Source organism: Trachinotus anak, unplaced genomic scaffold (genome assembly GCF_046630095.1).
Source record: "Trachinotus anak isolate AG129_WGS33_773 ecotype Australia unplaced genomic scaffold, CSIRO_AGI_Tana_v1 ptg000021l, whole genome shotgun sequence".
Lineage (NCBI taxonomy): Eukaryota > Metazoa > Chordata > Actinopteri > Carangiformes > Carangidae > Trachinotus > Trachinotus anak.
Window position 1 is genome coordinate 2212614 of NW_027273872.1, and position 24581 is coordinate 2237194.

A 24581-nucleotide genomic window follows, 5' to 3' on the forward strand; every position below is an offset into this window, starting at 1 on the left:
TTTGCTGCAACTGTAGTGGTTTTGTAGATCTGACATCCATTTAGTATTATTAGTTTGGATTCTTCATAATATAGACTCTAGTTAATTGGCATAATGGAATTTATTAGTCACTCAGTTAATGTAAATTACACATTGTCTTTTTTTGTCCACATTTCTTTAACCACACTCACACTTTCAGTGTGACAACATCCAGATGCAGAACTGCTCAGCCAAGTCAGAGCTGAGTGTCTTTTAAAGGTCTCTGTCTCAAATTCATGAATTTCAATTCATACAATTCAATGTAATTTTTGAACATCCTCTGATGTTGACAGAGTGTCAATCAAAAAAAAAAAAAGAACACATTTTATTTAACATGCAATAAATTTGTAAACAGTTGTTTTGATCTATAATCTTTAAATTTCAGGATCAGGATCTTCCAGATCAAATGCCAGCCTTTGTTTAGTTAATCCCATAACACGGTTTATCCAGTGGTAGTAAAGAGACACCCGGGTGTACACACCATATTTACCATCCTTTGCACATTCTTCCCCCCAGCTCACAATGCCTGTCAGGAACCATGTGTCATGAATGACGTTTGCATGAGGACCTCCACTGTCACCCTGACAGGCGTCTTTGGCCACGTCATAGTATCCTGCACAGAACATGAAGGGAGTGATCCTGGCGCTGCTGCTGTCCTTACACTCTGTCCGATCTGTGAAGGGAACCTCCACATTCTGCAGCGTGTTCGCCGTGGATCCAAGGAAGCGAGTTCGGCCCCAGCCGCTGACTGTACCCGGGGAGGCGCTCTTCACCAGGGCCTCTGTGAAATCCTTGGGTCCTATGCAGATGGGCCGCACAGTTTTGGAGAAGGTGATGGGGGTTTTGAGGTGAAGCAGGGCAAGGTCGTGGTTGTACAGGCTTACGCTGGCATTGTAGCGTGGGTGTACGTGCTGCTCCAACACCTCATGCTCCTTCTCTGTGCCCTCGTTGATGTAGATGTTATGCTCTCCTGCAGGGAGAGATATTAGACACATAAATAACTGAATCCCTATAGAGATTTATTCTACAGTAAAACACAGGCTGGATGTCAGGACGTCCCAAAGCAGACGGCAAAATCATTTCCCTTTTTTAAATTATTTCAAGGATTATGACACACAAACCTTAAGACAGGCTGCAATAATGATTTTCTTATTATTAGTGATTCATCTGTCAATTGTTTTCTTAATGAATTGATCAGTCATTTGGCCTTTAAAATTCATAAAATGGCATAAAAAAAGACCCAAACACTGTCTTGTGTCTGCTTGTTTTGTCTGACCAACAGTCCAAAACCCAACAATATTCAGTTTCACAAAGAAACTGCAAGTTCCCATAGCTGAAAAGCTAAAACCAGGTCATTTTGGTCTTTTTAACCAATTAATCAATTGTTATATATACAAATTTTTAAGCTCTATTTTACACAGAGCTACTTCATCCTGTTCTGACAGAGGTGAAATCAGTCAGTGGCAGTGACACTTACCCACTCTGACAGAGAAGGGGCCTCGTAACTCCGCCAGGCAGTGAGCAGCAGTGATAACCCAACTTTCACTGAGAATGGAGCCCCCACAGAATAAGTCACCAGTGGGCTGAGCTACCAGGGCCACCTGAAGAAAAGAGGGAGAAAAGAGCTGTGAATAAAAACTGAACACATTACAGCTGATGTTTCTTCGCCTTTCCTAACATACACCATTACTCCTGCTTCCATACCATACCTGCCATGGGATCTCTCCTGGAGTGGCCTCCTGGCCTCCTACAATGCGTTTAAAGTCACGCGGTTGCTCAGTTGGGACCTCAGCCTCACTGAACACCCACAGGGGCAGCTTCTTACGGGGCCGGTTTTCTACAGGATCAGCTGTGGCTGGGAGAAGTGTCGTGGCGCTGGCTGGAGTTGAGGGAGTGGATGTAGTGGTGGTGATGTTGGTCAGTGAGGTGGTGTTCTGCAGGCTTGCATTCCCACTGCCGAACAGAGACCTTCTGGACTCTGCAGTTACCTCTGCCAGAGCTGTTCTGCCACACGGGAATTTAACTGAGAGAAGGAGGCGTCACATTGTTGAGTCGAGAGTCATTATTATAATATTTAGCTAAGCATCATGAAGTGTGTGTCAGTACCTTTCGGTTCACAGTTGAGCCCATCATCCATCAGCCTGTATCCTGTGGCGCAGGAACATTTTGCTCCGAAGGTTCCCATCGACACACAGAAGTGCATACAGCCGCCATTGTTCACATCACATCTTTTTGCTATAGCTGAGCAGGAAAAGATACAGAAATGATTCCAAGTCACCTTCTTATTACATACATACATACTTATATCATGATATGTTGTTACCACATAAGAACTCGTGTATGTGAATGCTTGTTGTTTCGTAGGGCACCTCGGGCTGTGTGATTGAGCTAAATGCAGTCACTCCTCACAGAGACGCCTCTTTAGCTGCTGTTTATAGAATTTCCAAAAAGACAAATCTAATTTTGGAACCTAAAACCAGACTGAAGCTGGATGCAAGCCATTGATTTAATTTAGAAACAAAAAGGGGGGAAAAAAGCATCTGGCTGTTTATCCTTTGAGAGTGACATCTGATCTGATCTGATCTCAGATTCTCAACAAATTTGTATCATGTAGCATAAATATCCAATTTCCTTTGGTCACATTTTTAAACCCAGCCACAGGACTTCGACTTACCGATCTCACAGTTCCTGCCAGTGAAGCCAGGCAGACATGTGCAGGTGTAGGAGCCGAGGTGGTCTTTACACGAGCCCCCGTTCAGACATGGATGGGGATTACACTGGTTGCCATCTGTGGAAATGCAGACACAGTCATCTACTGACTTCATTTTGGGAGGACCTTTATGAAGCGTCTTTACATAAAAGCATATAAATACAAGATGAGCGCACATGTTCATATTCTGAATCATCATCACAAAATTATGGAAAAAAACACATGAGACAATTATGACACCATTCCTGTCAGTTTCTGTCTGCGTTCAATCAGCCGTTAAACACCTACAGTCTTACCTACATATCCTGCCCAGAACTCCATCTGAAACACACAGTAAAGTCTCTGATCAAGTCTTCCAGCAAAAATAACAACGTGTAAAATAATAACAAAATGAACAAACACGTACAGTCTTTTCATCATTCTCAAAGGTCTCCCTGGCCTCTTCCAAGTCACAAAGTTCCTCATAACACTCTCTCTCCAAATCACCTTGCAGGAACTCCTCAAACACCCCTGTGTTGTGGCGCCTGTGCCTCCGCAGAACGCTGTCGGCTGCCTGACCTGAGAGAAACACCGCACCTGAGGCTGGAGCTGGGGCTGGAGTGAGTAAAAGGAAGATGTAGACGGCTGCTTTCATCTCACAGGTCACAGCAGCAAATACGCGTAGGTTAGAGATATTCTTCTGTGTATCAATAACGTAAATAAAAAGGGCGATCCTCCAGCTGTCACATGCACTTACAACACCTTACAAGTGAAACAGCACAACTCAAATAAACCTCAAGTTGGAGATAAATTATTTATGAGCGTCACAAATCATCTTATAATACCTCCAGAGCCCAGCTGAAAGCCCGAAAGCAACAAAGACAGCAAAGCCAAAGATACTAGCTCCATTCCAAACTGCTGTGACGTCTCGACAGACACACACTGGACCATCACTCCAAAGTACAAAACTCTGTTTGCACATGTACACTCACGATTACTTGTGTGTTTGCTCAGAAAAAAAAAACAAAAAACACCTCTGTGCCTGTGTGTCAGGATCTACATACACAAATATATACTCATGTGCTTATTTGTATATGAAGAAACTACAGAATATCAGAATAAATGATTGACCGAGTTTAGGGAAATCCTAGATTTTCTGTTCTGAGGAAAGGTCTTACACAAGCCCGTCTGGTACTTGGACAGCTCACGTCCTTAATTTCACCCCCGGTGCCCGTCCAGTTTTTACACTCCAGGACTCAAATGTCTTATTGTGAAAGGACCAAAAGGTTTGTCCAGTGTTTTGCTTCAGAAACTCTTTACTTCATTATAAAGGTACAAATACAAATACATGAATAATTTCTATTTAGTTATCACAACTGGATTGCCTGTTTCTACACACAAATAAACCAAGTTTTTACCTTATTTATGTGTTTTTTATGCATTTTATTGCAAAACTGTATTTTAACATCTCTCACAAGCTCAAGATTTGATGTTTTTAAAAAAAATATTTTTCTATTTTCTTTCTTTAAATCAACATCTATCTATCTTTTGTTTGTGACAGTAGTTTAGTTTTTTGTGACATTACAGCTGTCCCTTTAAATCGTGGCCTTCTCCTCTGTGATTTATGTGTGCAGCTGTTTTCACAGTTTGTGCTTGTATTAGTCTGCTAATATTTGACCGAAACCTAAATCAATCCTCCTCTGCAGCTCAGTCCATCGAAACAGCACGGGTTACCTGATGAAATGCACTTTGGACTTTTCACCACAAGATGGCGTTCATACACCTCAGTCATTCAACACAGCACAATGAGACAGAGAGACTGGTAATAGGATCATGCACCTTATTATTTATCACTGCAGTCGTGAGAAAGCCTGTGACTGTCTGACACAGTGAATTACCTACAGAGCTGAGGGAATAATACAACCAAGTTTTTAAAAGTTTTAAAAATGACCAACTATCAACTATCAACTAGAAGCAGTTCAAGCAACGAACTGTTGATGTGTGTAAGGGAGGATCTAGTTCATTCATGATTCTTCTTACTAATTCTCTTGTATGTTTGTAATCGAGTCAACTGAGCTGGATAAGACATAAGCAACCAACCAGGAAGTAGGTCTGGTTAATATGAAGGTGTGTGCTGTCTGGACACATTTCTAAATGCATGTATCTACAGAGCCGACGTTCCTCAGTTAATGAACTACCTGTTTGTTTTTAGACATAAATTAATATTTTTTTGGTTTATGGCAGGTTATGCTACATCTGTAGAAACACCATATTTATGTCTTGCATTCAGTGTTTTCAGTCAGTATGTAGAAGAAAAACAAAACATGCACATCATTGAAACTGAAGAGATTTTCAACTTGTGTTTACTTCTGCAAACTTTTAAAAAAAATTTTTATCTCATGTCCACATATCTGTTCATAATTGTTCAATATGGTCGATCAATAACCAAGACGATGATGTCTTGGCTTGGGGGTGGGGGGGGGGTGATGTGAAGCTTGTACTGATTCAGCACGCCAGCCGGAGATTTAACTCTGGTGTCATTCTGTGGTCTGGCATATAAGATGCAACCCATCACTGGCTCTGAAATCCCCCCAGAGGGAGTCCAAAGTCTTCTCAAGTGTTGGCAACTATCGACTGGAGGCATTTATATTGAATCATTCAAAGGCTGAATAATTCATACTTGAGTAATTAACACCGTCCGCTCAATATAAAAGCCTCTCGATCATTTCCAGCCAGGTTGAATATCAGAGTGAAGTAGTTACAGAGCCTTCACACAATATCAGGATTTTGTCTGGTGACCAAATTGGAGGTAGACTGTACTCTGCCGTCGTTGAGTCATATTTCTAAATGTAAGTCTGTCGCTGAGCCTTGTGGAGTGGCTGTGGGCTTGATAACCCTGATGGCCACACAGTCTCAGTCTAGATAAACAGCAGAGTGGACACAGACCATTGACTGTCCAGTAGAAAATATGAACAGTGGTTTATGCTATTAGCCCTGAGGAGATGAGTTGTGAGATGGGAATGCTAACAAGACAGTGTTGGATGGACGACGTGGATGCATGGACAGATAGAGGGAAGTAAAATTGCCTGTGACTGACTATTGATTTATGAAGATATTGCAGACATCCCCGTCTTCTCTCTTTCTTTGGCAGCACCACACAGCTGGGGAGTCTGTGTCGGCTCCAATTAGATTAGTCACTACAGTGGGGGATCGAGTCAGGGCCTCGCAGATAATAAAAACTCTGATGCTTGCTCAGTGCTATTGATTGTTTCTGTGCTGTATCTTCTGGGCTGCAGGGGAGATCAGGCAGCCCAGAACTCAGTCTTTCACCAGGGACGCGGTGTCATTTGCTGAGAGCTTATGTTTTGCCTTGGTAAAACCTTCCTCTGTCAGCGGGAATCAGAATGTTTGTAAAGCTCAAACAAGGACAGCGAGCTCTGGGAAAATCTGCACAATGACGCATACGCAGTAATAACTCAATTCTTGTACTATTTAAAGTCACAATCAATGATGTGGATATAAACAAAATCATGACCTCATTACTAAAAATAGAGGAACTTTAAAGCTGATGAGCAGGACTTTAATATGAAAACTAACCAGACACTACATCTGATGTCTTTATGTTTTCAGTGCTGTAAAGGGTTTGTAATCTGAAATATGAAAGGCTGAAAAAAATGCAGATTTTCCATCCAGACGCTGACTGTGGCAGTCAGAGCTTACTGTGTCTGGACTGTCTGTAACCTCAGCAGCTAAACTTTCTCCCAGAGTGACCCAACATCTATAGTCATCACACTCTCAATGCGTTTTGGCAGCAGCTCCGGGGGACTCGCCATGAAGACAGATACTGTTGTCTGCGGTCTGAATAATCCCTGACTGGATTATGCCTTGGTCTTTAATTGACTGCAGTGTGTGAAACATTATATCAACCAAATTAAAGTGTTGGTGAGTTTGTACAAGGTGACATTTAAATGATGCAGCAGTGAAGGACTTATGTTTCATTAGATCAGCCATTCCTTTCAGGTTTCATAGCGGGACTATGTGAGCTCAGGCCGTAACATAAATGTTAATATTTTCATGTGTTCTCTGTTATTTATATACAGAGGCAAGCTATTCTGTCTGTAAATACCCTCGGTGACACAGACACACTCAGAAAATCTAGGTTTGTTCGTGATCGTCTTTTTTGGATAATCAGCCCACTGCCATCCTGACAAAGATGAGCTGCTGATGAGCACTTTACAAGAACTGAAGGCTGAACTCTCAGATCTCTTTTAATTGTGAGTCTAAAGTGAACACAGTGTCTCATCAGGTAGAAGAAAAAGATCTGGTTATTTTATGTGAAATCCTATAGAGGCACAAACAACTCTGCAGCTATTTGCTTACAAATGGGACAAAATAGAGATTTTGATGGGATGATGTGATTTTCACTCAATGTGGAAAAACAAAACTTCAGGAAAAAATAATGAGGACATGTAGAACAGAAGCAAGTGAAATCAAACCCACAAGTGCTTTGGTCTTTGAATAGATGTGTTCAAATGAATATATATTTTGGGAAATAGGTTTGTTTGTTTTCTTGCCCAAAGTTAGATGAGACGATTGATCTAAATTATTAATAATCTCATGTCTGTCCGTCTGTTATGAAGCAAAAGCCTTGAGCTGGTTAACTTAACACAAAGATCAGAAAGAGGGGGAAACATCGAGTCTGGCTCCATCCAGAGGTAAAACAACCCACCAACCACAACCACTGAAGGTCTTTGTACTAAACAAAATATATAACTTTTCCACATTAAAATGTTTAAAAATGACTAGACCTGTATTTCAGTTATGTTCTTACATTATCCCAAATGTTTCCACAAATTCTCAAATCTGGAGAAATACATGATTTTAATCATGGTGACATAATTTGGTCGCTTGTCAATGATGTCATATCCCCCATGCCCATGTGTCAGTGTTGTGGTTGCCTTGAATGTTTTTCAATAATTAAAAAAAAAAAAAAGTGTTGTGGTTTCTTGCCTGGTGCTCTGGTCCATTTGTTATGGGGAGGAGGATTCCTCTGTGGATAATTCAGATGCTTGTAAACACATCCTGAACATCCGATTCATAGTTATCAAAGAAACAAAGGTGAGGAGTCTCAGTTTCCAGCCACTCCAAGACGTCATGTGTCCACTGAAAAGCATAGATGAATCCTGATTTTTAAAGTAACACTGCTTTATTCTGTGTTTGTACCAGTTTTAATCCCCTGGTCTGTTAGTTATGGAGAGGAGGATAATTCAGCTGCCAGTAAAAACCTCCAAAACATCTGGTTCATAAATTAGCAGTTAGCAGTTAGATTAGCAGTCTTAGCTCCCAACCCTTCCCTGACATCCTGTGAAACATTGACTTTAAATGTGAAACTGCTTTCAATGCTTTTAATGGTTATAATTACCGGGACCCCTCTCGGCAGAAGTTACATACTGTGTGTTAATGCTACGGTTGATCATGATAAGGTTTACCATTATTGAATCATTGGGCAGGCAGTTATATATAAAGGGAAATATGATACGTTTGACACTCCAAGACTGAATCCAAACTTGTATTATCGGGCGTTTCTTACCACACTTTGGTCTTGTGAGCTTGTACTGTAATATCCACAGGCTGCTCCTGTGATGTGAGCTGTAAAAAGAAACACTGCAGGCCTCAAAGCACTACCCCCACCCTCCATCACCCCCTCCTCTGGATAAAGTCATTGACATTAATGTGATATTTGAGAGGATCTCGCTCCGTTAATTAGTAGTCATTTCTGTAATTTGAAAGCCTGACGTCCATACCCATTCCCCCGCCTGCCCACATGCATCTCTACCAAGCCAAACACTCTGACATTTTAACAATTGGCTTGGTACTTTGCCAAAGATGGAGGGAGAGGTAGTGTTTGTATTTAGAGCCTGAAAACACCAGTCACAGTCCAGTAGTCTTAAATAGACTGTTGGAGGCCTTTCAAATAAAATCCTGCCAGTAAAATGTAAAAAAGACAGGAAACTTCAACCACTGATGCACTTGTAGTTATAGAGGAAATGGCAGTATAAACTGAAAATAAAGATTCTGGGCATTTATAATTGAATATTTTGGTAACTTGGTCATGAGTCACAAGATGGAAGACTTCCACAAGTCCTTTACTACAGTATACGGAGAAATACGTTTATATTAATAAAAGTCTCTGATTTCAAGTCAATTCAAGTTCAAAATACCAGGAAAATGCACTGATACAGTATTTCCCCTCTTGGGTATGGATTCCATATTAAACTTATTAAACTAGGTAAAGCTAAGTGGGTCAGTGACCCAGTAATGCTGCGTCTAATTAGTTCATAGGTTTAGCTAAATTTGTAAACGCATCATTTATGGGTACTTGTTTACTTGTCAAAAACTGTTTTCTTTTCAGTCACTACACATATGGATGAATTAAGAAAAATAATCTTGTGCCTGGGTTGAATGAGTGCATGTACTTAGCTTTGCTTACGCTCGCCAATAGTGACCCAGAAATACGGTGCTATTGTGAGTTCCTAAGAAACGAGAGCTCAAATCCACTCCTGGTTCTGTGAGCCGTGATGCAGCCGAGCTGACAGACGCTGCCGGCTCAGGGATGTTCAGCCACCGTTAATGAAAAGTGGAGCTCCCATCCCTCCTGGTCAGAAAGTGCCCGTGAAGCTCACTGTTTTTCCGCTGAATGTCAGAAATGAGTTTGCAAAAGGCAACAGTGGACAGAGCCAATGAGGTGGAAACGGGTCAAATGAATTTTTCATAATAATAATCATTTCCATCTTTGCACCCTGTGCATAGTGAAACCTGCTTCAGGTGCTAATAACTCACCTGCCATTGGACTGATGAAGACTTCATCACCAGCAGTAAATGGCAGAGTGTCAGCCGCACCAAATACATGTAGATCATCTGTCCTGCAGCTGAAATATACCCTGACTCTGTGGCATGAGAGATATAAAAATGCAATCTGGGGAGCGGCCAAGTCAATTATGTGGTGTGTTATAGGAAGACGAGACAGAAATACGACAGCACGTCACACCTTTCGACCCTGACCTGTATAGTTTTGAAATAACTTACTGACCCTGTTCTGACCTTTGAAACTGAGGTCAGTGCGCCTGAGCTCTGTGAGGCCCAGAGATTAATGAGCAGGTGCAACCTATGAGTAGTGTTTGATGAAATCCATCACTTTTATGTGCGAGCCTATGGACACACATATAAACACACACAAATGCACTTGTGTGGCCTTCGAGTCCTCGGCTGTTATTATCCTACAATCGCTGCTCTGCTGCTATTCACTGTGCTCACTCATGATGACACCATGTGAATATTATATTTGCTTTGCTTGTGGCCTGACACACAAGAATCTGACCTCTCCTGCACTACGCTGCATATTCTTCTCCCTACAGTGACAAGTGTGTTCTGATAAGAGTAAATGTGACAAGATGTAATGATTCATGTAACTGGTGGCACATTCTGAGTGTGAAACACAAGATTGTTTGTGATAAATTTAATCCATACTACACAAATTCTACAAATGCTCCTCGCCCTGCAGCTTGTATCCACTGTCGTCAGGGTCCCTGTGACAGAACCAGCCTGAACGCCTGATCGGCCACACCCAGAGCTTGAATCAAGCTCACACCTACAATCACAGACAGATAACTAACACAGCTGCACAGTATCAGGGCATTAATCGCCCTCCAACACCCTCACTGATGACTTTTGGGACTGATCCCTCCCAGTACCCATACTGGATCCTCCACAAATATCACCTTGGGTGATTTTCATCCAGCTGAGTCACATATCAAGCAGCTCCTTCACTATAGGCCCAGTGTTGCTCTGTCATCTGAATTTATCAATCAACTCAGTCTGCAGATGGGGTGAGTGCCTCTTATTGATGTGATTGGAAATTGATTTTAATCTGACTGCTATGATGAATAAACACTGAGCTGCAGCTCTGAACACTTCTGAAAAATATCTACATGATACGATCTATCTCAGGAATTTCTTTTAAAAGAAAATGATTCAAGAAATGTGTAGTGATTAAAACTGTGATAAGGCCTTCGCAGTACATGGTGCTATCAGGGGGTAAACAAAATAACATGTAATCTGATGTACTTTTACAAGCTTTGCAGTTCTACAATCAATCATTCATTCATTCATTAAAGATTTCAATCATTCCACCATTCTTCCATTCATTCCCTCTGCCCACAAGAAAACACCAAAAGAAAAATGAACCTATGCTGAATCTAAGAGAAGTAAAGATTTTACTGACAACCCTGAGTAAAAATAATCCTTATATAATTCATCAATTCATCGTTTAGTCTTCCATACAGGGCTTAACAATCTGCTTAAACTGCATGATTTACAAATGTCAGAAGAAACCATCGTACCCGGAGGACACCTGTGCAAACAAAGACAGAACGTAACAGAACGCAGTCTGCTCACAAAATGCCACTTAGCTGCCTCGAGTGATTTGTTGTTCCCTGGAACAGCAAGTCACCATCATCTTATTACCTGAAATAACACACATGGAAATAATAATCAACCCACCCAAAGGAACAAATGGAACTAGGTTCCTCCCACACTTTGAACTTCCTCTGGTGAACATTCTCCAGTGGTGGCCAGCAGTGCACCGTAGTCCCCCCCCCCCCCCCCCCCCCCCCCCCCCCCCCCCACCCCCCCCACACACACACACACACACATTACCCGTCAATGTTTCAGTTGATTTTCAACAGCGGGTTGAAGGGAAATTTGAAGTTGTGAGTTTGCTCATTCATGCAACAACAATAACTGAAGTGTATCTTTCAGAATATATTTCCATGTCAGCCAGTTTATTCTGAAGTGGATTTGTGCAGTAAGAGAATAATTAACTTTAATTTACATGAACAAGTGGCTCAGAATGGGTATCATAAAATCATTACCTAACCTGCCTCTCAAAAGAACACTTCAATAAATATTTCATAAAACATTAATAAAACATGCTACCTAGCACAGCACACTTGAAAATAACACAATATGATAATCAGTTCTAATCGAGTTTACACCTCTTTCAGCTACAACAGCCGAGCTCGTTAGGTTTACGCATCACCCTGACATTTACAAAGAGAAATGGTTCTAAATGACGAACAAGAACTGAAACACATCGGTTTGCTGAGCTGGTTACACATGTGCGAGGCGGCGTGATCTTAAGGTGATGCTGTATTTTCTAGCGTTCAGCTGTCAGACACAAGTGTCTCAGGCTTATTCTGTGGCAATAGCCTGCGATGCGACATCAGATGAGAGTGTGAGTTCGTGCTGCACCAACCAGGCTGCAGGGCTTTGCTTTAAACAGGCCTGGAGGTGAATGCAGCACTGTAGTGTGATGCCCTGCTGGAAAGGTCAAAGGGGGCCACAGGCCATGGACACAGTGGGAACACAACCCACTGACATTTACACTCTCTCTGACCCTCGCTCTTCATCCCTCTTTCCCAACATACATGGAGGTGTCCAGCTGGTGACACTCCATGTATAACTCATTAGGTACTGTAGGAAGCACCTTTGCTATTACTCCACTAACATCTCGGTTACAGAAAAACACTTAGAATCCTACGTGAATTACATTTTTGGGTAAACTTTGATTTATATGTCAAATTTCTGATTAAATTTAGGAAATGCAATGATTGATTAAATCTAGGTTAATATTTCTGTCAAGGTTTCATTGACCATACTATAAAAATGATGACGAGATGTTATGAATTCTCACATAAATAAAAACAGTTTTCCTTGGAATCAGGCCGACTGCTCATTTAATGCATGTACTGTTTATGATTTGCAAGCGTTGCGTGTATGTATGTGTGATAATGCTAGCTTTGGTAGGCTAAACGAGTGATTGCATCTTTTATGAACACATCCTGTCATCGACTACCACTCCCTCTCCCCCCGGTGTAACCTCCTTGACCCCTCAGCCCCCGAGTGGTCAGCTGCTATTGATTCACAGTCTTCTCGATTCTTCTCTGGTGCTAAGATAGCCACTATCATAAATAATAAGCAAGCACCCTCTCAGTGCCAGTGAATCCTAATGAGCTGTCTGACCTCATGATTTAAGAAAAAGGAGTAAATCAACACATGTTCTCCAAAAAAATGAGCAAAGAACTCTGAACGGAGGGAACTGAAAAAATTAATTTATGATTTAATAAAAATAAGTAGAGTTACCGCCTTGTGGTTGTGCGACTCCGCCAACCGGCCAAGTTGCTGGAAATATGGTCACAATCTCCCCATCCTGAATTACAGCATTCAATAATGGCCAGTGGTGTTTTTGCAGAATATTATTATGTCACAGTGAAGTTGACCTTTGACCATTTGGATATAAAATATCATCACTTCATCGTTTAATCCCATATGACATTTGATTTAAAGTGTGTCATAATTAGTGTATGAATTTCATCTTTGAGTCCAAGAGAGTGTTTGTGGCAAATTTGAAGTGATTCCCTCAAGAGGTTACTCAGTCTGAGATTCAATACTTGAAATCCTGGTTAACAAAATGATTTAGCTTAATTTGAGTCTAATTAGCCTTGATAAGTAGAGAAAGAAATAATTTGACAGAACTCAGAGTAAATGCTGTTTTCAAAAGCCAATGATTTGAGCTTTTGAGGCAGAGCCATTCATTGAAACAGACTAAACAGGCCACAGTGTGCCTTAAACGTCTCAGGAAGATCTGAGCATGTGAAGAAACTTTGAAAGGGCTCCAGTTTCTTCTAAAAATAGTAACCATATAGATCTTGTAACCCTCAACCAGCAGATCTTTTTCCTCTGCTGCCACTGAGTGCTAACAGACCTGCAAGGCCAAGAGGTGCGACATAAAGCCTGCGAAGCTGGGACTGCGACTGGACTGGGACTGGACTGGGACCTCTGAATGAGAGCTGATAAAAGTGATATTCATTATAAAAACACCAGAGACCTTAAGAAGCCAGAAAACAATTTGGATTTGGACTGAAGTTTTGACTGTCAGCGTGGCTCACTCACCATTTGGAACTGGACGGTTTCACGTGAGTCCAAATGAAGGATGAGGTGTAACTTTTAGACTTCATCTTTAAAGGTAAGGACCTCACACACTTTTAAACTTTAAACTTTAAAGCTGTAAAGAAAATTCAATTCCCCTCCTTCTTGTACTGGAGTCACAGCAGTATTTCTGGAGATGTAAACCTGTAAACCCAGACGTATTGTGTGGCTGAGTAAGAAAAGGTAGGAGCAAGAAAATATATATATATTTTTTTTTTGTAATTTAGGTGAAGCTGCTCTTTAAGGAGTGGGCTGATGATAAAACAAGATAACCGATCGTTGCAGGAGAATCTGTGCTGCTTTCCATTACACTTTGACTTGAACCTCTGTTAATGTTATAGATTATTTTTTGTATCACTTAACTTTCTACTGTTTCATTCACTTTAATGAGGCTTAAACCAGCTATCTGTGCTGTATCATGAAAAACAAGTTGTTTTTAAAACGAGCAACACTGTGTGAGAGAACAAAGATCAGTGTTAACAGGATAAAGAGAGCTGTGTGTTGGCGTCTCTGCTGCCCCACACCCTCACTGCTGCAACACTTTTCAGCACTGGTGTGCATGAGGCTAAAAGACTTTTAGACGAGCAGGGGATGATCGTTTCATACTGGACCTGCAGAGACTATGGCCAGTTTCAACTATCAAAATTAACGAGCCTGCTATTTATATTCTATACTTTCCTTCCTCCGTGGAACCATTTGTTGCAGGCTGCATGTCCTGCTTTCTAAGTGAAGTCAAAGCAGACACCTCAGATCATGTAAGCAGAAAGTGCGCAGGCTGGATGTGAATGGGGGGACGCATGGCTCTGCAAAGCCCAGTGAATGAGAGCAACAGCAAGATGGTGAGCTCCCCGCAGCACAGCCTCCCGCTTTGATTCCCCCCCCCCCCCCCCACGGCTCCCACACGGCTCCCACAGCGGCTGCACGTATGGATGGAGCGGCTCGTTTTCTTGTCGCCACTGACACCGAAGTGAAAAAATAAACGTCCACGGTGTGAATCAGCGCTGGAAGAGCGAAGCGGGGAGGGCAGGCAGGGGAGGGGGAGCGCTCTCACGTTGAGGATCCTGTTGATTGTGCCTGCCGAGCGTTCAGAGGAGCAGAGCTCGTCAGCAGGAAGCCGCCTCCGACAGCAGGACCTGGCGCAGAAGCCGCACTGGATGGCCTGTCTCCCGGGGTTCGCTTGCAGATAGGACGGTTCCGTGCTTCCACTTCCTCGTTCCACCGTTGACTGAAGACCTCGGGGGAAACCCTGCGCTCCATTTCGCAGCTTTTTTTTTTTTTTTTTTTTTTTTTTGGTGTGCTCCTCTCCTTTGTCACAGTAAAGCGGGTCGTGATTTTTTTTGTATGCAACATAACGGGATTCGTGGTGGGAGCGTTTCCTTTCATCAATGTGCATTGATGTAGCAGAAAACGTGGAGGAGATAAGGTAGGTGACAGCGTGGCTGGAAAAACACTGGGGAGGCTGTGCAGAGATGGACAGGCACACTGGCTGATCTGTGCTGGTCATTGAAGCCATATGGGCTCTCAGTCAGCCGTGTGGCGTGAGTGTTCAGAGCGTCAGCAGTTGGATGTTTGCATTGAGAACCAACTGATAAACACCTTGCAGCCCGAGCAGCTCCCACAGTCCATTGTCTGGTTTTGCTTTCACACCAAGCGCTGCTGTTGTGTTATGAAAGGAAAATGTAATTTTGATGAACACTTCTCTCTTCACAGAACCCTTATCTCAGCACCTGGAACCCCTGGGAAGGATTTCATTGAGGACAATCAGCAATTAAAAGGATTTCGATTCTTATCTAAACCGGGAATTACACATCCAAACTGGGATCTATGAGCGGAAAAGTGGCGAAGCCTAAAGAAGACAAGGATGCTTCCAAGGGTAAGAGGCGAGCCTTGCCTTGCACACAGACCGCTCTAATCACAAGGTCTTAACGCGACCGTGCACCCATTCATTCCCCTGCATGGTGCTCAGATCTCCCTTTGAGGTTAGGCACAAAACAACAGCAGCCACAGGACGGCGAGCCATCCCCAGCACGGTGCATGTGGAGATGGAAGCAGCTGCTGCTGTAGGCCTGTATGCTGCACGACGGGTCGGGTTCTCATCACATGCTTTGCTGGCTTTGACTCGGTGATCCGTCACACACGTAGACAGGTCGACAGGACGGATCATTATGTTGCGGACCTGTAGGCTGCAGCGGCACAGACTGCGCACCGAGCAGGGGGGGTAAACAGTGGATGTCATGTGCCACTGGCTTCCTCCTGAACCGTCCCTTTGTGTTTCTCTCTCGCACCTTCTCCGCAAACTGAGCCGCACATTCTCACCACAGCTCAGGTCGTGAGGCGCGGAACCTTTTCACTCTTGTAGCCGGAGTTTATGACCTATGGCGTAAAAAATCAGGCCCTTTACCTCTAAGAGAAAATATGAAAGGAAGTAAACTGCCTGTCCATTGCCATGGAGACAGAGCGGAGACAGGGTTGCCAGAGAAACCTGGTGGTACTAATCACTGTAGCCGCTCCAGCTACACCGGGGATGTGCACGACACTTTACGCACCGGCACACACATTACTGCACCTTTTGTCTTGGTGCCTGGTTTTTCTATTAAATTCAATTTATAATAAATAAATAAATAAATAAATCATGCCATGGTTGACAATGACGCGGTTGTGCTGCGTCTGTAAATCTGTTTCCGGACCCACAGACAATGGCTCAAAACCGTATTCCGTCTTCTCTGTGGCCTTTACTGGAATCAGGACTCACGACGACTTTCTGTTTTTATGGTCGATGTACAAACAAGACTTTCCCGAGCGTAATATAATAACAGCCTTCATTTAAACAGTGGCAGCCTGCCCACTGCAGCCGTCCTCTTTATTTACTGTACAGCAATTCAACTGGATCCCCTTGTTTAAGATGCTCACAGCAAATCAATAAACCTAATTGGCTTATTTTGGCAGCACTGCTCCTGCAAGTGATGACGTAGCCTGTTGATGTTACTGAAGGTGGTTCACACAGTGATGATGGTACTATACAGATCTACACTAAACATAGCCAGTGTGCAGAAACTTTTCTTTAGTTGCTCTTTACATTTATTTCATTTATACCTGGACCTTGCAAGTTATTGCCCAGTAGTTAATGGATAATGAAGCAGTGAGATCAGATGATTTTATCTTATCACACAAATGCTACTGCACAGCGAGTTCAGACTCAGTTAGAATACATATGCTAGTATTATTTCAAGCATTGTGTCGTTACAGGTCTGTACTACTTGCCAACGATATACAAGAGCTATTACTAACGGAATATTATTGTAAGGATGAATGTTAGGGTTTGTTTCAGTCACATTTTGTAACAATTTGAGGCTAAGATATCATAATAGGTCTATGTTTTCTTTTTTAAAGTTATTTTATCTTAACTATTATGCATTTACTGTAAAATAAAGTTGGATCTACATGAACCTCTACATCAAACCTCTCAGTTTTAGACATAATAATTCTTTTCCTGAGCTTTTTGAAAATATTTTCTACCTGTTCAGGGACTAAAGAGCTAGCAGCCAAATAGCATCTGTTCTCCTTGTGTGTAATTAATGTTTTTGTACATGATGACTGACAATTAATTAAAAAACATCAACAATAACAACTAACTTATGAAGCTAAAACAAAACACCCCAAGTCAGAGGAACTAGCTCGGCATGTTTTGCTGACAACACAGTGAGCAAGACATGCTCAAAAGAATTGATTTGTAGATTAACCTCCACAACAACTTTCCCTCTCATCTCCCTCTGGAAATCAATGGCATGTGTGAGTAGCTGACTCATTTCAGCTGTCGGGCAGCAACATCTCCAAAACTCTCAGATGAGACAAAAACATCTTCACCTTAACCAAGAAAGCTCAACATGGCTCGGGCTAGTTTTATAGATGCACAGCCAAAAGCCAAAAGCTGGTAAAAAAAACACACACACAAAAAAAACAAAAAAACAAGCTGCAGTCCACTATCTGCATCACTGAGAGGTTCACTTGGTGCCAGCTGCCCTCCATCAGAGACTTGACTGGCACAAGAGCCGGGAATTGCGCAGGGAATATCAGCACTGACCCTGCCAACGTTGGCAACCACCTGTCCCACAAATTATTTCAGGGAAACAGTCCATTAAAGCCGGAACCACCTGCCATCTCCACAGCTTTTTCTCTGCAAGCCGTTGGCCTAGAGAAGCTTCTGACTGCCCTGCTTTTTCAGAACACAAGCGATACCCCCATTTCTTTTCATCTACCCTCATCATTTTGAAAATATTTTTGGACTCTGTGCAGAGTGTCTCTGCTACTCTACCGGGCAGCAAAATGAGATAGGAATGCATTTAATCATTGTTATGTTGGTTTTATGTCAACTTGTTAAATATGCTCTCAGCTGCAGCTAACCCATTTTAAGTTCAACCAAATAAAGCTGATTATTGATTCAACATCATTCACAGCTACAGTATATCCTGACTGACATTGAATTGCAGGTTTAGAAACCACTGAGAACACTTTGACACAGCAACGTAGTTAGTGTTGGTTAGAAAAGTTTATAGTGAGAAGGAGAATAGGAATTATTGGATAGATGGAAAGAGTTACTGCCCTCCAAATAAAATTATACTGAATTAATATATTTTCTCTGGTGGATCACAGTAGTAATCATATCAAAAACTGACATGCCATTAAAACTGTGCAGCTCAGTGACAGAGCCACTTTTTGTCATTGCATGACAGGGTATTTTCTTTGCAAGTATGAGTTTGTGACAGTAATCAGTTTTGTGGCTCAGTCCAAAAGGCCATTATTCATCCTGTAGCTCATGTGAAAACAGAAAGTATGCAGAGGCACAGAGAGAGAGAGAGAGAGAGAGAGAGAGAGAGAGAGAGAGAGAGACGTGGTGGGGTAGAAGGCGGTGGTGTGTACCGGAGCTACAGTATCAACACCACTGAATCACGTTGTGTTAGTTTCCCCTTGTCCTTGTGAACCTAAGTTGTCCCGACAAAGTGATGTGTCAAAGCATGACATACACACACTCTCTCAACTTTACATCTTTCCAGGGCCTGAAAACTCTGGCTCTTATGAACTGTTTATTCCCATTAACAAGGCTGCACTGATGCATTGTGCATCAATTATGCAGACATTTCCATCCTAACTGTTTGGCCTCATGACAGTTATACAATCCAATCTAACAGCTTCCATTACAGTTTACGTTTTCAGTATAACAAAGCCAATGTGTATATACTTTTATGATCACTTTTCCCAAACATATTTCCCCTCAGATTATAAATCCAACCTTCCTCTGGGGAGAGAACTTTGACTGCACGTCTGTCTCTCTCCTCAGACTTCATCTCACTGCAGAGCATTGATAGACTTCCCTCCTGGGTCGTGAGTGTCAGCCAGTGGATTCATGTCTGCCTCAAATTGCAGGTCCGAGTGGAGCAGAATGCATAAGTCTTGCATATTTGCAGGCAGATTAATTCAGCGCGAGGCCAGCCACAGAAGTGAATCAATAAATACGCAGAGAGGAGTTTGGAGCTGCTTCATTAATCACAATGCAGGCAGCTCCGTCCTCCTCACACCGACACCTGCTCCAATCGTGTCGGCAAAACCACACGATCTCTACAGAGTGGTTCAGATCTTTCAGTCTGATGGCTGGCTCTCTGAACAGAGTGTGGTCAAAAGAAGATTTTACCATTCTTTAATTATTATGACATCATATAAGATGGAGTCAGTATCTGCTTTTTGCTGTGTTCAACCTGTTCATGTGTACATCCTACTGTGCACACTGGCAGGTTACAGCAGGACAGAGTGTACAGAGCAGTTTCACATGCAGTCGCACTGGTGTGTGCAAGCTCAGCTGGTATTGCAGGAGATTTTCATTTGGGGGGTCCTCAAATTCTAATCCCAGGGTTTGGAAAATTATTCCAAATAAATCTTGAACCCGGCAAGCTCACAGGATTTTCTGCTATTTGACAGGGTCAGCTTAAAATCATTTTTTCTCCTCTAAGATACTAATACAAAATTCAGTTCAGGCTTTTTTCATTTCTGTCCCTCATAGAAACTGTACAATCTAAACGGACTTTTTCAGACTACCACTTGTCAGAACGGCTTTGTCAAGTAACCCGTACCAATCGTGTCACGCTATGTCATGATTTTTACTTTTAAAGATGAAAGAAAGACAAATTAAAATGTAAGATATTTGTTTTCTCTGTTGGTCAAAACAGAGAATTTTCTCCATAAAGTAAAAGAGAGTAAAAGAAAAGCTCATTTGTTTCTATATTCCCGACAATGTATCCAACACAGCACAAACAGCCTGGCACATGTAAACACTGGGGTCTGTGAGGACACGTTCAGCTGGAAGTATTTGTGGTGTCAGGATGGTGGACTTGTTCCCTGTCAGATGCTTTCCTGGGACTGACGCAGATCCGGCCACACTGCCTGGAGGAAACTGGCTCGCCTTGCATCAGAGATCTGCCAGTCTCCATCGCTGACTTGTGCACTGATCGCTGTTTGGTAATGTTGAGAGCCCGTCCTCTCAATTCCTCCGTCAGCTTGGGTATCTGAGTGACACGGGCCGCCCTGCAATTGGCTTCTGGTTTCCGGCCTGTTGTGTTCTCTGGGATTTTGCACAATTTGTTTCTCTGAGAAGAAAGTTGTGTTCTCTTAAGCGTGCCAACCATAGCATTGGAGGTGGTTGTGCCAAGCTGTTGGTTATTTGTCAATTAGTGGTGAAATGCAACATGTCCAGGCAAAAATCTGTTTTTGTCATGTTCATTTCTCCTGACTTTAAAATGGAATTGCGTTCTGTCTTTCGTCATCACTGCCAGATGAGTTGTGCCTCTAAAATCTCTAAATACCTGGCTGTTCTGGTGCATTAGTCAGCTTGCTGCTGGTAATCCACAGAGCTGCATGTCTTCTGAGGTGAATGGCTTTGGGAGCTGTCCCCTCAGTTCCTACTGCAACATGTCTGCCTCTGTTTGTAATGTGTGAGGCCACAGAACCAGTGAGAACATGTCACTGCTGCTTTTTCCTGTCTCTCTGGGTCTTTCTCAGTCATCTCTTCCTCCTCATCATTTCTCCATGTGGTAAAACTCCTTTTGTAGACATAAAGTTGGTCGTGTCATTTGGCTTCCTCTCTAAATGTTGTCACTCAGAGGGACTAAAGGGTTTTAATCCTCATTAACAAAATGGCCATGAATGTTAAAACATCTGGCACTCTGCTGAATCTCACTGCTGCTCCTAAACACTGGAGTGCACACACACACACACACACACACACACACACACACACACACACACACACACACACACACACACACACACACACACACACACACACACACACACACACAGAGCAGCAGATGCAGTTGTGCGTTACTGTAATCTCACAAACCACCAAATGTTTGTGTATTAGTGACATTGTAGCTGTGAGGGACAAGCAGAAGTATTTTCTCTTTACCATGTGAACATTTTTTACTTTTCTACCAAGTCAGTCAGAAGTAAAGTGTTAAGCCCTGAACTGGACTTTACTGCAGCCAAATAATATTTTAGCATCATCATGAAATCACTCTCTTTCTATGGCCTGCTACTGATTCATCTGTGGTCCGTCGATTTTGAACGTGGCTCATGATAATAATCTAATTTCTGCACCTGAACTCTTTCATTAAAATAATGGTACGGATCAGAACCCTGACAAACAGGTGTGGGATTAACTACTACCTGTGGATTCTGGATTACTGCAATTTTACTTTCAGAAATGCACTCCATGCTACAGTAGTTAATCTCATCTAAAAGATAATCCCCCATAATTGTGGTTGTGTGTGTTAAACTGCCCTGATAACAATAAATGATGTCTCTCCACGGGGCCAGAGCATGGAAATATTTCAGAGTGGGAGGACTGTGTTTTTCACTGCATATTTAAAACTGTCACAAGACATAAGGCATCAGCTATATGGGACTTAGTTCCCACTTTCCTATAGCTACTAATACCTAGAAGCCAGTCGGGCTTAGCAGTCTTCCTAGTGCACAGTGTTAATACGAAGAGGATGTGGAGGACATAACAATTTTTCCTTATTATCTGCTAAATTGGACAAAGATGACATCAGCAGAAAATTGTTCTTACGTGCCTCCTTATCTTTTCTGCTTTTCTGCTGCTGCTCTGGAGAAGAGCCCGCTGTAATGGCTTTGTATAGTTTCTTTTTTTACACCCATCATATAGCAGAGATGACAAATGGCAAACAGAGTCAATTCATTCCCATATATACCTTTCAGTGGCAGTCGTGTTACAATCCAACTCTGAGGGCTAATGGGCTCAGTGCAGATCAAATGCTGCTGATGAAGATGAAGGAAGGAGCTCATCTGCTCAGCTGAGCATGTGGCAGCACTGACTCATTTGTCTGGAAGCCTTCACACCGCCCTGAGCTCACTTTCAGAGTGTGTACAGTACGTGCCACCTGCAGTTCTGAATACCACAGATGTCTTCTTCATTTATCTCAGAATAAGGCACCGCTGAACGCCTGAAGAACACGTGTATATTTGCGTGAAGGTTCGTGTGTGTCTAACTGTAGCAAGTCCTTCAAGGAAATTTCATCACGTTTTCTTCAGACTAGAATTCTACATATTTTCAGAACATACTGCAAATACAAAGATGTGAAACCCAGACTTATACTGAAGGGTCAGTGCACATTTGATCAGTTTTTCATGCACAACTACATTATTAATACCACTATAACAGGCCGTGTATGATACTGTGGAGAGCTGTTGCAGGCTTTGAGGGCACAGAGAGGTCACTGAAGCAATTACAGGATCCCAAGGTTACTATAGAAGCCATGAGTTTCTGCTGTCATCTCAGAAAACTTACGCAGAACCTTGAGGGATTGGAGCAGCCTCACACAGAAAGACTTACTGTGTGAAAGATTGAAGAGAGGGTTGTTTTCTGGTCAGAGTGACACTGGTGAAATATTTCTGAGCTCAAGTCAAGGTCTCAAAATCATGTAGTGTTCAAAGGTTTTATGGCCTGCTGGGTTCTATATTTTAAATCATGGCCAGGATTAATAGTCGCACTCGACATGAACTAATTAAAGTTGGTGAAAATTATAAAGGGGATTAATGTGAGGTGAGAAAGGGAGGCGATAAGGCTGGACCAGTGGTAATAAACAGGAGCTGGAATAGAGCAGATTTGAGAGACAGCGTCCATAACTGGCCACTGGGCCCCCGTAGCTCTGATGGTTAGGGCAAATAATTGCCTCTGGTTTGAGCAGAATGCAGATTAGTGACTGGCAGTTTCTTGACTTCGAGCGAGGCTTTAGTCTCAATGGTGATAATTCACCAGGAAGATACCACAACAGCAGACCACCATCTCTTCTGCACACATGCAGAGAATAGTTAACAGGATTACCCGCTTCTTCCTCTTCCCCAATCCTGCAGCTCGTTTCACAACCAACTTACAAACACAGCCTCACATCAGCGTGCATCAGTGTTCCACCTCAGCGGGGCTCGCTGCCTATGAGAAGAAACATCAGTGTGGAAACAGGGAGGTCCTGAGCTGACCTGATGGGACTGGTAGAAGTCTGGCAATAGCTTTATAAAGCCTCATCCAAAAAACACCCAACTTAGCTTTGCTAAAATCCTGGAAACTGTTCTTGAACGCACAGCACTGTGTGTGACTGAAGTGTGTGGCAGCAGTTTCAGTTAATGATATCCACGCTGACAGTGAGGGATGAGCAGAGCAGGTTAGGCTTTAAAGATATAGTTGTTTTGCATTCATTTTAATGGCGTTGTGCTGGTGCACCGTGGCTCTGAAAACTGCTTCTGAATATTAGTGTTTTGTTTGTGTCGCAGATAAAAAGAGAAACTGTCCAAATCCTGTCTCCATGGGTATTATGTAAAACACAACGGGACACTGTACAAAATATCACAGGAAACCAGTAAAAGAAACCTGATGCAAACTATATCTCCTCAAAGCAAAGCTATCAGTTTTCAGACATACAATGGCTTGGACTTATTATCAGCACTTTTGGAAATCTGCATTTTTGGCATTTGCCTTTGCAGCCCCACTTGTAATTTACATTCATATGCAGCTTTTGTTATATTAGAAATCAATCTTTTGTGAGAATGGAAATGTTGGATATAAATGTGTGTGAACTCTTCCTAACCTTCACATCACATGAATATCAATCTGAACAGTGACAACAAACTTCCCCAGAAACACTGTTTGCTCCTGCACATGAACTGTGCCTGTATATGAGGTGAGACCTAGAGATGCTGTGGTAGCAGCAGGTGAGTTGGCTGCATGAAGGTGGAGCTGCTGTACGGCAGGAGCTGGACTGACAAATTCAGTTATGTCTCATTAATTAAGGTCTTGACTGACCCCCCCACCCAACCTTCACCAAGCTGCGTGCACTCTGGAGGTTAATACTATTGACCATATTGATCTTGGGGTCGTTCAGTCTCTCGATTGAAGGCCGAGGATGCAGGGAATAGCAAGTGTTTGTTCAAGCTTCTGGGTGTCAGGGAGGAGGATGGACACAATCAGTGACGTCCTCAGAGACAGGTGAAAGAAGGAGGCAAAAGAAAATAGCTGCGCCTAATTTAAAGTTATACATATGTACTGTATAGATTCACATCTTTGGGCCACTGGAATGACCAGGGCACTGAGCTTTGGCTTCTCTTGAGCTGGAATATGACGGATGATATATAGCAGAAAGCCATTAGTCCCATTCCTCAGAGGAAGCTCATTTATCCAGCAGTGATGAGAACAGAGAATGGAAGGGTAATACATTTGTAGCGAAATATTAAACAGGGAGAAAAAGATAAAAGAAATTCAGATAAAATG

The 24581-nt window shown here is 42.5% G+C and overlaps 2 protein-coding genes across 6 annotated transcripts in view; one reads left to right on the forward strand and one right to left on the reverse strand.

Moving 5' to 3' along the window:
* Positions 1–81: 81 nt before the first annotated feature.
* f9a (coagulation factor IXa) lies at positions 82–3710 on the reverse strand. 3 transcript variants are annotated; one of them, XM_071458471.1, is made up of 8 exons: positions 3553–3710; positions 3135–3322; positions 3025–3049; positions 2693–2806; positions 2125–2259; positions 1728–2041; positions 1496–1619; positions 82–988 (listed from the first exon to the last, which is right to left on the reverse strand). In XM_071458471.1, exons 1-8 carry the CDS (start codon positions 3656–3658, stop codon positions 393–395), a joined length of 1602 nt encoding a protein of 533 aa, XP_071314572.1. In that variant the 5' UTR covers positions 3659–3710; the 3' UTR covers positions 82–392. The 3 variants fall into 3 exon arrangements, with proteins under 3 accessions (XP_071314572.1, XP_071314574.1, XP_071314573.1); XM_071458473.1 differs by having other exon boundaries at positions 3215–3322; positions 3553–3643; XM_071458472.1 differs by lacking the exon at positions 3553–3710 and having other exon boundaries at positions 3215–3343.
* A 9822-nt stretch (positions 3711–13532) lies between these two features.
* fgf13a (fibroblast growth factor 13a) overlaps positions 13533–24581 on the forward strand; it is a 93123-nt gene continuing 82074 nt past the window's right edge. The window contains exons 1-2 of one of the 3 annotated variants that reach the window (XM_071457457.1): positions 13533–13790; positions 15464–15626. In XM_071457457.1, coding sequence (XP_071313558.1) covers positions 15578–15626 — 49 coding nt within the window. In that variant the 5' untranslated portion in view covers positions 13533–13790; positions 15464–15577. Of the gene's footprint in view, positions 13791–14704; positions 15177–15463; positions 15627–24581 lie in introns of those variants that run through there. The other 2 variants (XM_071457459.1, XM_071457456.1) reach the window with 2 other exon arrangements.

Bases quoted from the DNA above. Each gene is read 5' to 3' on its own strand.
- f9a (XM_071458471.1), bottom strand. From the start codon at position 3,658: ATGGTCCAGTGTGTGTCTGTCGAGACGTCACAGCAGTTTGGAATGGAG. The intron at 3,050-3,134 runs GTACGTGTTTGT...TGTGTGTTTCAG, and splicing joins TTGAGAATGATGAAAAGACT to ATGGAGTTCTGGGCAGGATA. The intron at 2,807-3,024 runs GTAAGACTGTAG...GCATTTCCACAG, and splicing joins GTTCTGGGCAGGATATGTAG to ATGGCAACCAGTGTAATCCC.